Source organism: Heloderma suspectum, chromosome 1 (assembly GCF_057233095.1).
Source record: "Heloderma suspectum isolate Gila_16-S chromosome 1, 16-S_ref, whole genome shotgun sequence".
Taxonomy (NCBI): Eukaryota; Metazoa; Chordata; class Lepidosauria; order Squamata; family Helodermatidae; genus Heloderma; species Heloderma suspectum.
Window position 1 is genome coordinate 418284322 of NC_139458.1, and position 13537 is coordinate 418297858.

The 13537-nt window shown below is 45.1% G+C and overlaps 1 protein-coding gene across 1 annotated transcript in view; it reads left to right on the forward strand.

Annotated features, from left to right (window-relative positions):
* The window catches only part of MSH2 (mutS homolog 2), an 87152-nt gene that overhangs the window by 38683 nt on the left and 34932 nt on the right, over positions 1–13537 (forward strand). The window contains exons 7-8 of the mRNA XM_084829189.1: positions 9481–9677; positions 11850–11959. Of these exons, the coding sequence (XP_084685315.1) occupies positions 9481–9677; positions 11850–11959 (307 nt within the window). The remainder of the gene's footprint in view (positions 1–9480; positions 9678–11849; positions 11960–13537) is intronic.

The window sequence follows — 13537 nt, forward strand, 5'->3', positions numbered from 1 at the left end:
ACCTGCCAAAAAAGTCTGATTTCAAGGCAGAAGGGGGACACTAAACACACTAAACAACTCCTTTGAACCCACAGTTTTCAGCACCAACAGAAACCTATTCTGCAGCAATCCCAGCTGCCAATAAGAAAATGTGTTAATTTTTTTAAAAGTGGGAGGGATAGGGCACCTTGGTGGGCACCGAGAAAGATGTTTGGGGATGTATTGGTGCCCGTGGTAGCCATGTTGCCTACCCCTGTAGACATGTTTACCTGGGAGTGGGTTTCACTGAATTCAGTGGGGCTTACTTCTGCGTAGAGATGCATATGATTGCACTATAAGGCATTTCTAATTTATTTATTATTCATTTAAAATATTTATATGCCACCTTTCATTAGCAAATCACAGGGTGGTATACAAAATGATTAAAACAATTAATATAAAATAAAAATATATAAATTCCAACAAGAAGAAAAGGTGGAAGACAACAGAAGAAGCCAATGTGGCTTCACAAAAAGCTTAGGGATGACCTGAAAACAAAAAAGGACACATATAGGAAGTGGAAAGAAGGCCAAGTAACAAAGGAAGAGTACAGGCAGGTAGCACAGAATTGCAGGGATGGCGTCAGGAAGGCTAAAGCGGAGAACGAGGTGAGGTTGGCGAGGGATGCTAAAAACAACAAAAAGGCTTTCTTCAGCTACGTGCATAGTAAAAGGCAGAGGAAAGAAATGGTTGTTCAGCTATTAAATAAGGATGGCAAAATGATAACAGATGACAAAGAAAAGGCAGAGGTGCTCAATTCCTACTTTGGCTCAGTCTTCTCCCAAAAGAGGGTCTATGACCCCCCTGGCAAAGGCGAAGTACAGGCTGAAGGGACAGGATTGCAGCTTGAGATCGACAGGCATATGGTCAAGGAACACCTCATTACTTTGAATGAGTTCAAATCTCCAGGGCCAGATGAACTGCATCCTAGAGTAATAAAGGAACTGGCAGAAGAACTCTCAGAACCGCTGTCTATTCTCTTTGAGAAATCATGGAGGACCGGGGAAGTGCCAGATGACTGGAGGAGGGCTAACGTTGTCCCTATCTTCAAAAAGGGTAAAAAGGAGGAACCTGGGAACTACAGACCAGTCAGTCTGACATCAATCCCTGGGAAAATTCTGGAGCAGATCATAAAGCAATCCATCTGGAAGCACCTTGACAACAATGCCGTGATTACTCGAAGCCAACATGGATTTGTCAAAAACAAGTCCTGCCAGACAAATCTGATCTCATTTTTTGATCAAGTCACCTCCCTTGTAGACCATGGGAATGCTGTAGACATCATATACCTCGACTTCAGCAAAGCTTTCGACAAAGTGCCCCATGATATCCTGATGAGCAAACTTGCTCGAAGTGGGCTAGATGAAACAACGATCATGTGGATCCACAGTTGGCTACCGAATCGGACTCAAAGAGTGCTTATCAATGGGACCTTCTCAAGCTGGAGAGAGGTAACGAGTGGGGTACCGCAGGGCTCAGTCCTGGGCCCAGTGCTCTTCAACATTTTTATTAATGACTTGGAGGAGGAGGTGCAGGGAATGCTGATCAAATTTGCAGATGACACAAAATTGGGCGGGATAGCTAATACTTTGGAAGACAGAAACAAAATTCAAAGTGATCTGGATAGACTGGAGTGCTGGGCAGAAAACAACAGAATGGCATTTAATAGGGACAAATGCCAAGTTCTGCACCTAGGAAAAAGAAACCAAATGCACAGTTACAAGATGGGGGATACGTGGCTCAACCACACTACGAGCGAGAAGGATCTTGGAATTGTCGTCGATCACAAGCTGAATATGAGCCAACAATGTGATGTGGCTGCAAAAAAGGCAAATGCTATTTTGGGCTGCATTAATAGAAGCATCGCTTCCAAATCCCGGGAAGTACTAGTTCCCCTCTACTCAGCACTGGTTAGGCCTCATCTGGAGTACTGTGTCCAGTTCTGGGCACCACACTTTAAGAAGGATGCAGACAAGCTGGAGAGGGTTCAAAGGAGGGCAACAAAGATGATCAGGGGACTGGAAACAAAGCCCTATGAAGAGAGACTGAAAGAACTGGGCATGTTTAGCCTTGAGAAGAGAAGACTGAGGGGAGATATGATAGCACTCTTCAAGTACTTGAAAGGTTGTCACAGAGAAGAAGGCCAGGATCTCTTCTTGATCATCCCAGAGTGCAGGACACGGAATAATGGGCTCAAGTTACAGGAAGCCAGATTCCGGCTGAACATCAGGAAAAACTTCCTGAGTGTCAGAGCAATACGGCAATGGAACCAATTACCTGGGGAGGTGGTGGGCTCTCCCACACTGGAGGCCTTTAAGACGAGGCTGGACAGCCATTTGTCAGGGATGCTCTGACTTGGATTCCTGCATTGAGCAGGGGGTTGGACTCGATGGCCTTGTAGGCCCCTTCCAACCCTACTATTCTATGATTCTATAAACAACAAATAAAATCTACTGAGCTAGGTAATAAAATCAGCCAATGCCTGGGTGGATATACAGATAATTTTTCAACAGGTGCCTAAACACCATCAAGGATGAGGCCTGTCGCACTGCAGGGAGGAGGGCATTTCAAAGAATTTTTGAGGCTATAATCCTAAGCATGCTTTCCTGAGAGTAAGCTCCACTAAACAGAATGGGTTTCTGAGTAGACATACATAGGATTGCTCTGTAGATATCATAAATATGCCCAATTTGGTAATTGTATATGCTAAAGTTATAAATGATGAATTTTATGTAAAAGCAGTAAAATACATTTCCTAGGTCTGATAAGTATTGCATGTATTTTGATTCTCCCCCGTGTATATTTTTGTTGCCCCCGACCCCCCCCCCTCCGGTTTCTTCCCCCAAATGGTTCAGCATTTCTGGGAATTACGCATCTTGTTAGAAGCCACTGGCAGGATCAAGGCAAGCAGAGGCAGAGACTGGGATGATCCCAGGTTCTAGTATTCTAGTATTAGGAGAGAGGGAGAAAATACTAGTATCAACCCAGAGAAGGTTTGGAAGGGAAGGCGTGGGTAGGAGGGAATGTTGCTCATAATGTTAAAACAGCAGCAACAAGGAAGGATGGATACAGTTGCATTGACCTGCATGTAGCTTGAAATCTGTGCATAACCTATGCAATATCTATGCATGGATTTCCATGTATATGGCCCAAATAGCCAAGTAGATTTCGGTCTGTTGCTGCCTGCAAGGTTTCCTCTGTTTGTGAATGGAGGGAGTAGTGAGGTCTTCTGCGTAGCTATGGATTATTGGGACAGTTGTTTCCTTCCAGTGTGTCATAATTAGTTTCTTTGCAACCAGTAAGGAGCACAGATATGAACAGCTAACAAAGGGTAGAGAGCTTGGGAGCCACAGGGATGCTAGTTTCAGGTGTCAGCAGCTGGCTTCAGAAGTGAGAAGCTTGGACACTTGGCTCAAGAGCAGAGGCAAAGTGGGACTTTATTATAGATTCTGAGGAGGGGTTTGGTATTTTGGGTTAAAACTACAGCCGGGAGAATGGAGCATTGCAGGGAAGAGAGAGGAGGGCTTTTTGTGGGAGTTATTTTTGTTTATAATATAACTTTTGCTTCCTTGAGGGGATTGAAACCAGAAAAATAGGAATAATTAGAGCCAGTATGGCAGAGTGGCTAACAGGCTGGGCTGGGTTGGGCTGTGAATTGGGAAGTCCTGAAATCGAATCCTGTCTCTTCCATGAATGCACCAGGTGGTCTTAGCCAGCACTCTTGGCCTTAGCCCTCTGCATCCAACATAGAGGTAAGAATACTGGCTTACTTATACAGCAGCCTTTTATAACTTGGCACCCTCTGGATGTTTTGGACTAGGACCTCCAGCATTCCTGGCCATTGGCCATGTTAGCTGGGGCTGATGGGAGCTGGAGGCCAAAATGACTGGAGAGCACCAGGTTGGGGAAGGCTGCTTTACAGGGTTTTTGTAAACAGAATTGAGAGAATGGATGTGAAGTGTTTTGTTGCACTGTAGCGCGCTATATATATTACAACATTGCTGTTACATGTGCGTAATGGTGCTTGTCACTGGTGGGCAGGAATGTATGGATTTTGTTAAATCAGTTCTGTCTGTGTTACATGGATTGTTAGGCTTCTTTTGTTCTGTTGTCTGCTCATTAACAGAATCAGATTTTTTCTAGGAGAATTTTGTTCCACTTGTGCTAATTTGTATGTGCGTTAAATGTGCACATGTACAAATGCGCTAATACACATTAACTACTGCGCATTAGCGCGAATTCATGTGCATCAGCGTCACTACACATTAATTAATGTGAATTTGCCCAAATCTCCCCAGAAGTGGGGGAAAAAATGGAACATGTGCAAATCCCCCCCACCCACCCCCAGTGCATTTTCATGCTTTAGCCTATGGGGGAAAGTGCACATTTTTGTTCAGTGGTTTTTTCCTTTGTATTTTTGGTCGACTAATTTTGTGTACAATTTGCGAGTCTGTGGAATGAGCGCAACTCAGAAAAAGCCAGTCCACTGCAGAATCCGTGGGTCGGATTCATAGAAATCTGAACTCATTTGAATCTGTTGCAGACTACTCTGACATTCCTACTTGTGGATTATTAGGTTTTAGTGGGCTTCCCCGCTCTCTTTCAGTCTGGTGTAAAGCTGTTCTAAAGAAGTTGGGAATCTTCTCTGAGAGCAGATGTGGTGTAGTGGCTAAGAGCATGGGAAGTGTCGGGTTCAAATATTACTTCATTCACAAAATGATTTTCAGCAAGCTGCTCTTCTTTGAACCTTAGCCCTCCATTTGCTGTCTGCTAATAGTATGAGCCTACCGTACACGGTTCTTCCGTAATTCTGTGAGAATTACTGAAAGAACATTTGAACTGTTTCCAACATTTAAAATGTGCCTTCTAAACATCAAGCATTATTCAAGAGAACTCAGCCCTGCATTTATTCCATTCCAGGTTATGTTCCTCCATCCTATTCTTCCCTGCAGACTCCTCCTCATTTCCCTTTGTACCTTCTACAGCAGTTGGAATCCTCCTTAAGAGTGTGGAACCTAAAACTGCTCAAGCTGAGGCCTCACTGTCACTCAGAGGCTACTGGATATAACTTGGCATAAGATTCTTCTGTTCGTGCATCTGAAATGTCATTTTCTTTTTTCTTTTTTTTAACAGCATCACCATCATGTTGGTGCTGCGTTTAGTTGTGATTCATGATTACCTCCTGGATCTTCTCCATGATTCTTAGCAGTACTGCTGTCTAGCACAGTGTCCCTTGTTTTGAATGTGTACATCTTAATTCCTTCTCCTGCCCCCTAATTCTGTGTGTGATTCTTCCTTGAGTGAATACAGCTTTGAAAATAAACATTTAGAAGACCCCTTGACCATTCTTGGCTGATAAAGAAAGAGAAGAGGGAGCCTTTCCCTTCTGGCATGCTTTCTCCCTTTCACCTCCCAAGTTTTCAGAAAGCATAGAGGCGAAGGGTCGGTGGTGGTGGTCAAGCTAGAAACTGCTGCATACGTTCTTTAGGACCAGATTTGCCTCAGACTCCAGCAGCCACTGACATTTAGCTTAGGTGTCCCCAAAGCCACAGTTGTGCCTATGAAGAAGAAAAATGTAAGTCTGGCTAGGGTAGTAAGGCTCTTAGCAAGTTTGTACTTGCTCGGAAAAAAAAAATAAAATCAGATGCCAGTCTTAGAAACCATCTGCTTACGAGTGAGGATGATTTAACAAGACAGCTGTGCACTGAACTGATGGCAGTTCTAAGCCCTCTGGGTCTTTGTTGCCATCAAAGCCTACCTGAACTTGTTCTCCTCGGTACAAAAACGTTGGCGTGTAAGAAGGTAAGGGATAGTCGTCATCCCCTTTAAGGGAAGAGAAGCAATCAAAGACAAGATAGTGCTCCACTTTGCTGCAGAAGCCAGAAGTGATGGAATTTTAATGTTAAGAATTATTGCAACAATGGAAGAAAAATAATTCCCCTGAGAAAGCTGCAGAAGACTGCATTATGTTGTGTAGAAAATACAATCCGGTACTTGTAGGACTCATTTGTCATACAACGGTAGTGTCAGGGTGGACACTGAGCCCATAGAATCCCAGAGTAGTTCTGATTCTGAGGAAGAGCAGTCGCTCCTGGGAGGGGAGCGTGCTCCTCTTTCCCAGGGTCAACAGCTGACGGAGATTCCTCCCACCAACATTCCTAGCTTAGATAGCAGTCCAGGGAGTAACAGAGAGTGGATAGCAAACTTGGTGGACGTGCGACGCTGATGCAGAGAGTGGTGCCAGATGGAGGGCGCAGAAAGGAGGCGTAGTGCCCGTTTGGCACGCAAACAATGGCTGCGCCCAGAGGATCCAAGGGAAAAGGGGAGGGACTCTCCGTAGTCCTTAAGTTCAGGGGTCTGCCAGTAATTCCCTTTCAAACGGGGACCAACTGTTCCAACTTAGGGCATAGGTTCGGTGCTGCTCAGATCTAGTTGCAAACGGTATAGTTGTTAAGTTATAAAAGAAGAATAAAGCTTTGAAAAGAATCCCTTCGTCTGTGTCTGGACTTGGCTACTGGATTAGACTGAGAGAGGCCTCCAAGGAGCCCTTGACAGGTAGAGAGTTTCCTTGCGTTATGACCCCCATGTAAGAGTGTATTTTCGTAAATTGCTTCATGATGGATCAAAAAATGGGAAGAAAGGAGAATTAAAAAGTTGTATTTTCTAGAATTCATCCCATTGGGTTCCAGCTTCTGAGTTAATGGTGAACGGTGAGATGCATGCTTTGACTCCAGCAGTTTCTCTGGAGGTGGTGTTCTGGCACTTGATCTGAAAAGCAGAAACATTCTCCAACTCTTCCGCTCCCTTCCCTTCCCCTCCTGCCTCCCACACACAGGCATCTCACCCTTCCAAGCAGCCACTTACAAAATGAAAAAGACGAGATGGTCCTAGCGGTACTTATCAGTGATGGAGGGTGCATTGAAAGAACTAATAAAAGGTATCTTCTTCTCCCCCACCCCCCATACCCACACTGCTAAGCTTTTTGAGCAATGCTGTTGCCCAGATGTGTCTCTGTATATGTAATAGCAGAGGTCCAGTACCAGTGTGCATGATACAAAATCATAGAGTTGGAAGACACCGTGGAGATCATCTAGTTCAACCCCCTATCTGTCAGATACAGCATCCCTGACCGATGGCCACCCAACCTCTCCTTAAATACCTCTGTCAAAGGAGAACACACCGCCTCCTGAGGCAGTCTGTTCCACTGCCAGTTTTAGGAAGTTTCTCCTGATGTTTAGCCAAAATCTGCTTCTCTGCAACTTCCAACCCTTGATTCTAGTCTTGCCCTCTGGAGCAGCACAGAGGACCTCTGCTCCATCCTCTACATGGCAGCCTTTCAGATATTTGAAGGCCGCTATCATGTCTCCTCTGAATCTTCTCTTCTCCAGGCTCAACATACCCAACTCTTTCAACTGCATATGGCAGGACAGGGAACATGTAGCTTTCCAGATGTTGTTGGTCTGCAACTCCCATCATCCGCCACCATAGGCTATGCCAGCTAGGGGTGGTACAACATCTGGGAGGTCACACATCCACCACCCTTGGAATACAGGATGGTTGGGTCAGCAGAATAGAGAGGTTTGCTTTGTTCGGGTGATGTAAGCATGAATGCTACAAGCTGTGGAGCCTCAGTCTATTTTTCTGATACTGAGCACCTCTTTGGTTTTGCAGCCTGATGCTGATGGACAGCCTTTCCGTCTCGTTAATGGACTGAGTGGGGCAGGGGCACAATAACATGATGTTCCTCTGCAGGGATGCATGATGGGGTCTAAAATCACCTTAGACTGGCTAGCAAGAAGGGAGCCCTGCTGGGGAAGGGCGTGTAATATAGGGCTCCTTCAGTCTTAGCCAATAGGTGATCTCAGCTTGGAGATAACAGTGGGGGCGAATTTCTCCAGGAGTGAATTTTCCAGGAGGCGAGAGAGGCAAAGGAAAAAACCAAGGAGGCTCTGTGGGCCACATTCAGCCCACAGGGCAGAGATGCTGCATCCCTGGCATATATTCTGTTGTGATTTCTCCCCAGTGTCTGTTTTCATTGGCTTGTATTGAAAGCAACAATGGCTTGTTGTACTGAACCACTTACATTAAAAATGAGAGGGGTGGGGTGGGGTGGGGTGGAGGGAAGGTGGCAGCACCAGAAAATAAATTTATCAAAGCGCAGTGGGCTTCTTCTGACCTTTATTTTGCAAGAATGAATTGGGGCAGTGTGGTGGCCCCTTGGGGTTTCAGTGTGATGCATTGACCCCCAGAGGGCCAGTGAGGTTGCACTGGTGGGGCCACAGCTCGGCAGAAGAGCTCATGCTTTGTATGGGGCAGGACCAGGCTTCAGTCCCTGGCAGGGAGCTGCTCCCTAAGGATCGCAGGGAGCAGCTGCCAGTCAAAACAGGCAATGCTGTGCTAGAAGATCAAGTGGTCTGACTCTGTATAAGTCGGTTTCATGTGTTCAGTGATACTATCCAGTACCAGTTTTGAGATCTCCCTTCCTTCATGGCTTTGTTGCAGTTGTTGGAACTTAATTCCAAGTAAGCGTACCTGGGCTCTGGAATCCAGTCATTGTGGCAAGTAGATAGCAGCAGTAGTGGCAAATAGCGTGAATCACGTGGCTTTAGCCATGAACTCACCTGCTGGCCTTAGGCAAGCCTCTTGGCCTCCCCCCCCCCCATATTGCAATATGAGAATAGTATGGTGGTAACAGCCTAACAGTATTGTTGTAAAGCAGGGGTGTGGGAGCTATTTTAGCCCGAGGACCAAATTTAATTTCAGAGAAGATCTCAAGGGCCACATTTTGGTGGTGGTCTGGACTGAAGACAAAGTTGCAGGCCCAAAATGCAAAAAATACCAGCAATAGTTTAGTTTAAAGCTCTAATTACCAGTAACTAAACCTTAGGAGAGGCATTTCAAACTTTTAGAATGGGGGGGGGGCACTGCACAAAAACAGGGAAACCACCCAACAATCAGGGTTGTGGGAAAGGGGGTGGGTCCAGGCGAAGGGGACGTGACCATCTGGGGAACCACCCATCCCTGACGTAAAGATTACTGAGACTATGCTTTCAATACCCTAAAGAGTATAAAATGTTTATTGATAATATACCAAGGGAAATTGAATTTAATCTTCCTCTTTAGAGTCTGACCTCAGGGATGGTTTAGCTGAATCTTGAAGATTCCCTTTTTGCTTTGGGATCTCGTTCTTTAAGTATTTAGTAGACATTGTTGTTAACGTTCTAGATAGTAGCAAAGCAAACCGGCTACAAGCTGTTGAGCTCTTGGCTCTTCTCAGTGTGATTTTTCTGCCACCATTGGGGAGTTGGCTGTTGGTGCAAGATAAACCGTCTGTGCTATCATGAAAAGGGTGGGGGAGTTGAAAATGTGTCTAGGTTAGCTCCCGAGGCCATGGGAGCCCTGCATGCTTGAATTGATTCTCTCTCTCCCTTCCCCCTGTTTTTCAACTTGTCCCTCCCGCAGGCTAAACTTGGTGGAGTCCTTTGTGGAAGATGCAGAGCTCAGGCAGGCTCTTCAAGATGATCTCCTCCGTCGCTTCCCAGACTTCAATCGGATAGCCAAGAAATTTCAGAAGAAAGCCACTCTGCAGGACTGCTACAAAATATATCAGGCTGTGAATCAGATACCTAATGTGATACAGGCATTGGACAAAACTGACGGTAACCTGCTTTTCCCTCCTGCTCTGAATCCAGGGTGGCCAGTCCCTTAAGCATGGGAGGCAACGCTCAGTTGCTCCCAGCTGCTGGAGCATGGTTCATTTATGGGCTCCACAAAGTAGGACTCTTACAGTATTTGGGATTATTGTTTTCGTCCTCCTTTCAGAGCCTAGGTGGTGATGGATGCATGTGTGGAGGCTAGCAATCCAGGCTTGGAGTGCAAAACGAGGAGGGTTTTGTCCTCCACCATAAGGGGGTTTCTTCACCTCTTTTTTCTTTTCTAATACAATAAGATAACTAAGGGAGCAATCCTGTGGCCACTAGACAGCAGCTAAACGACCATAGGGTATGCTGTTATCGGGGAATCGACCTCGGAGCCTGCGCTCCAAGGTCGGTTCCTGAAGAACCAACCTCCCCCCACTTCCGCACTGCCTCGGAGGCAACGCAGAACTGCCCCTCCTCTGCACTTGCAAGAGGAGTGCGGAGGGGCTGGAGAGGGGCGTGGCTGGGGGTGTTCCAGAGTGGGGAGACCGTAGCTGCCTGTACGACACATCCTACATGTCATACAGCAGCCTCCTTCCCCGCTCTGTGCTCCTGCAACTAGAAAGCCGCAATCAGCTGTCTAGCAGAAAAAGCAGGGCAGGAGAAGTGCGGAGGGAACGATCCCCCCACCCCCAGAAGTCAGTCAACATTCTGTGGACCCCCTGAGTATACTCAGTCCTGGTTGGGCTGTTTTTGGTCCCTCTCCCATAGGGTTATTTACCCTAAAGATGATTTGTGCCTCTGCAAACCTTGGGGTTCCCCTCAGCTTTCTGATCCTTTCCTCTTATGCATGGGTGGTGCTGTTTTGGCTACATAGGGATTGGTACTCTTGGCATATCGAGAATTTGTTTTGTGAAACCAAAGCACCTCATTAATTTGAACAAAAAGTTGTTTTTTTTAACTCTGTAACATTTTCTTGTAACTTGAGCAGTTCTAGCCATCACATTTTACATCCAAAGTCTCCACAGCCACTAACCTGCTTTTAACATATGCAATGAAACGTGATCCAAAAAGTGTGTGTGGTACAAGTTGTAAATGTCATTCCATACTTACTATGGTCATTGACTCCTCTTGTGAGGCATGTGTTGACTTGAACAGGAATGTGTCTTTATTTAAATGGCCTGGTTCGCACATGTGAACCCACGGTATGGGTCATTGAATTCTGGGTTGTCATGTTGTATGAAGTCAGCTGTGCTAACAAACCATGGGTTGTTCACCATGAACAACCTGGAAAGAGAACCCATGGTTTGCTGTTGGGTTGCGAACTCTGGGTTACTTAACCATGGGCTGTCATTACATATGAACCCAGAACAATGGGTTGCTTGTGAATTGTTTTGCCAGGCTACAGAGGCAACGGGCAAGAGTGGTAAAAAGAACAAAAACCCAGCCACTCTACATGCTGGTACTATAGCACTGCAGAGGCATTTGTGATAGAGGGAGGGAGCAGGTGAATGAGGAAGGAAACAAATACCCAGGGATTGAGAAAAAACACATGGTTTGTTCAATCGTCTGCCAGACAAACTCTGGGAAAGGCAACAAACCATGGGTTAAATAAACCACAGGTTAGCATTATGTATGAACCAGGCCACTGTAATTCCTTATGAGTTGGAAGCAAAATGCTAGACAGCTCAGGAGTCTGAGGAACCATGAGAGTGGTAAAATTCTCAGAGAGGATGATACAGATGACTGGCTTGCCAAGTGGTTACATGCGCACACTGTGATAAGTTACTGCTTGGTAAATCATGATCTGTGTTCAACCATCAGTGGCTTCAAAATAGGATTTGATACATTTGTGAAGGATCAGTCAGTCAATTGCCAACTTGTTGGACAATGACAGATGGCTATCAATAGGGAAAAAGGCTACCCTCATGGATGATAAGGCTATCAATGGCTGCTAGTAATGATGTCTGTATATAACCCCCAATATTGGAGGCAGTATGCTTCTGTATACCAGTCGTTGGGGAACATGAGTGGGAGGGTGCTATTGCACACAAGTCCTACTTGTGGGCTTCCCAGAGGGAGGTGACTGGCCACTGTGGGAATCGAATGCTTGATTAGATAGGCCTTTGGTCTGATTCAGCATGGTTCTTTCTTTGTTCTTAATTCTTAAGTGTATATTTTGTGTTTTGACAGGAAACTATGATATGCTAGTAGAAGCGGTGTTCACCAAGCCTCTTAAAGAGTTGCTCTCCGATTTCTCTAATTTCCAAAAGATGATCGATGAAACTTTGGACATGAATACGGTAATGTAAAAGCAGAGTGATGCAGCTTGGTTCTGTCAGAAAAATGCTATGTAGATTATAACACTGGCATTAGAATGTACAACTAGTTTATATTTAAAACGTTTAACCTGCCTTTCTAAAAACAGAGTTCTGTCCAGTCAAATATACTAAAAACAGCCATGTAGCAAAAAAATGAAATCAAGCCACGACACAAGCTGGGAAGAATTGAAGAATGAGAACACAGCAAATTCATCCAACTCATCAGTGCTATATGCTGAATGAATTGTTTGCCTGGAAACCTAGTGGGAAAGGTTGACACAGATGGAGGTTTTATTTAGGCAGGGGATGTTATAGACTTGGCTCCATCACAGAGAAGGCCCTGCTATGGGCAGCCACTAAACTTGCCCAGATAGATGTAACATGCAGTGGGGCCTCCCTAGAAGATCTGAGGGATGTTGGAGGTTCATATGGACAGAGACAATCCTGCAGTGAACTTGTAATGACCAATACTGTATTGACATACCTATTTACATCACAGGACTGAACAAAAACAAACAAACTAGAAAGCCATTGATCTTAAACCTCCTTCTCCAAAGCAATAGCATCAGCATCTATTGATCAAGTCTTGCATAACCCAGCCTACCACATGTCCCAAATGTAGAGTGAAGTTCACCATACTGTGATACTGGCATATCCAAATAGCTTTGGACAAACGAATAATAGTCACATTCCATAGGAAAGGCTATGAGGTGTATGTGTGTGTATATATGTAAAATGGTGCAGGAGGTACAAGTGTTAGGGGGGACTTCTTTTGAACAGGTCTCCCCATTCACATCAGTGGAGGGGGAAGCTCTTGTATGGTGTATTGCTTTGTTCCATAGCAATTAATGGGAATGTCCTTGTGGATGATGAAGCTCTGTGGGCATGTCAGAGCTGCTGAGCCCGAAAGGTAATATAATAGATGTGAGGATGGAGGATAGATCATGGTAAAATGATGTTACATTCCGGAAATATTATGCAGGTACGTGTTGGAAGTGGGTGATAAAAACTTCTAGAGGGGTAATTTTTATTTCTTCACCTGGGTGCATCATCCTCTCCACCACCACTACCCCCCTTTTTTTAAGGGGAAAAAAATCAAATGGGAAATCTGGAATTCATAAAGAGATGAATACATTTATTCTAGTTGGAGCTGTAAGTGCTGATACAGTTAGGGCTCTTTCTCTACTTGCTCTCATTGCTAGTCTTGCCCCCACCCTGATTTCCCCTCCAAAGCTTCCAGTCGCTTTGCTGCTTGATGTAAATGGGTTGTTTACACTCTTTGGTTTTTAAAGAAAAAGAACAACAAAGTGGATATTTTTAATGAAGCCTCATCAGACATACTGTGCCAAGTTTTGTTAGCTTTTTCAAATCCATAGAAGTTAATTAACTTGATGTTGGAGGGACAGCCGTGGTTACTGGAACAGTAGACTTTCCGCAGTGCAAGACATCAGAATCTTGTGTCGCGGTTTTATGGGCTTGCATTTGAGCATCGAACGCTGTAAGAATCTATCATTCTCCTCTTTAATAGAGTATGGTAAAGCCACAGGTTGCCATAGCAAC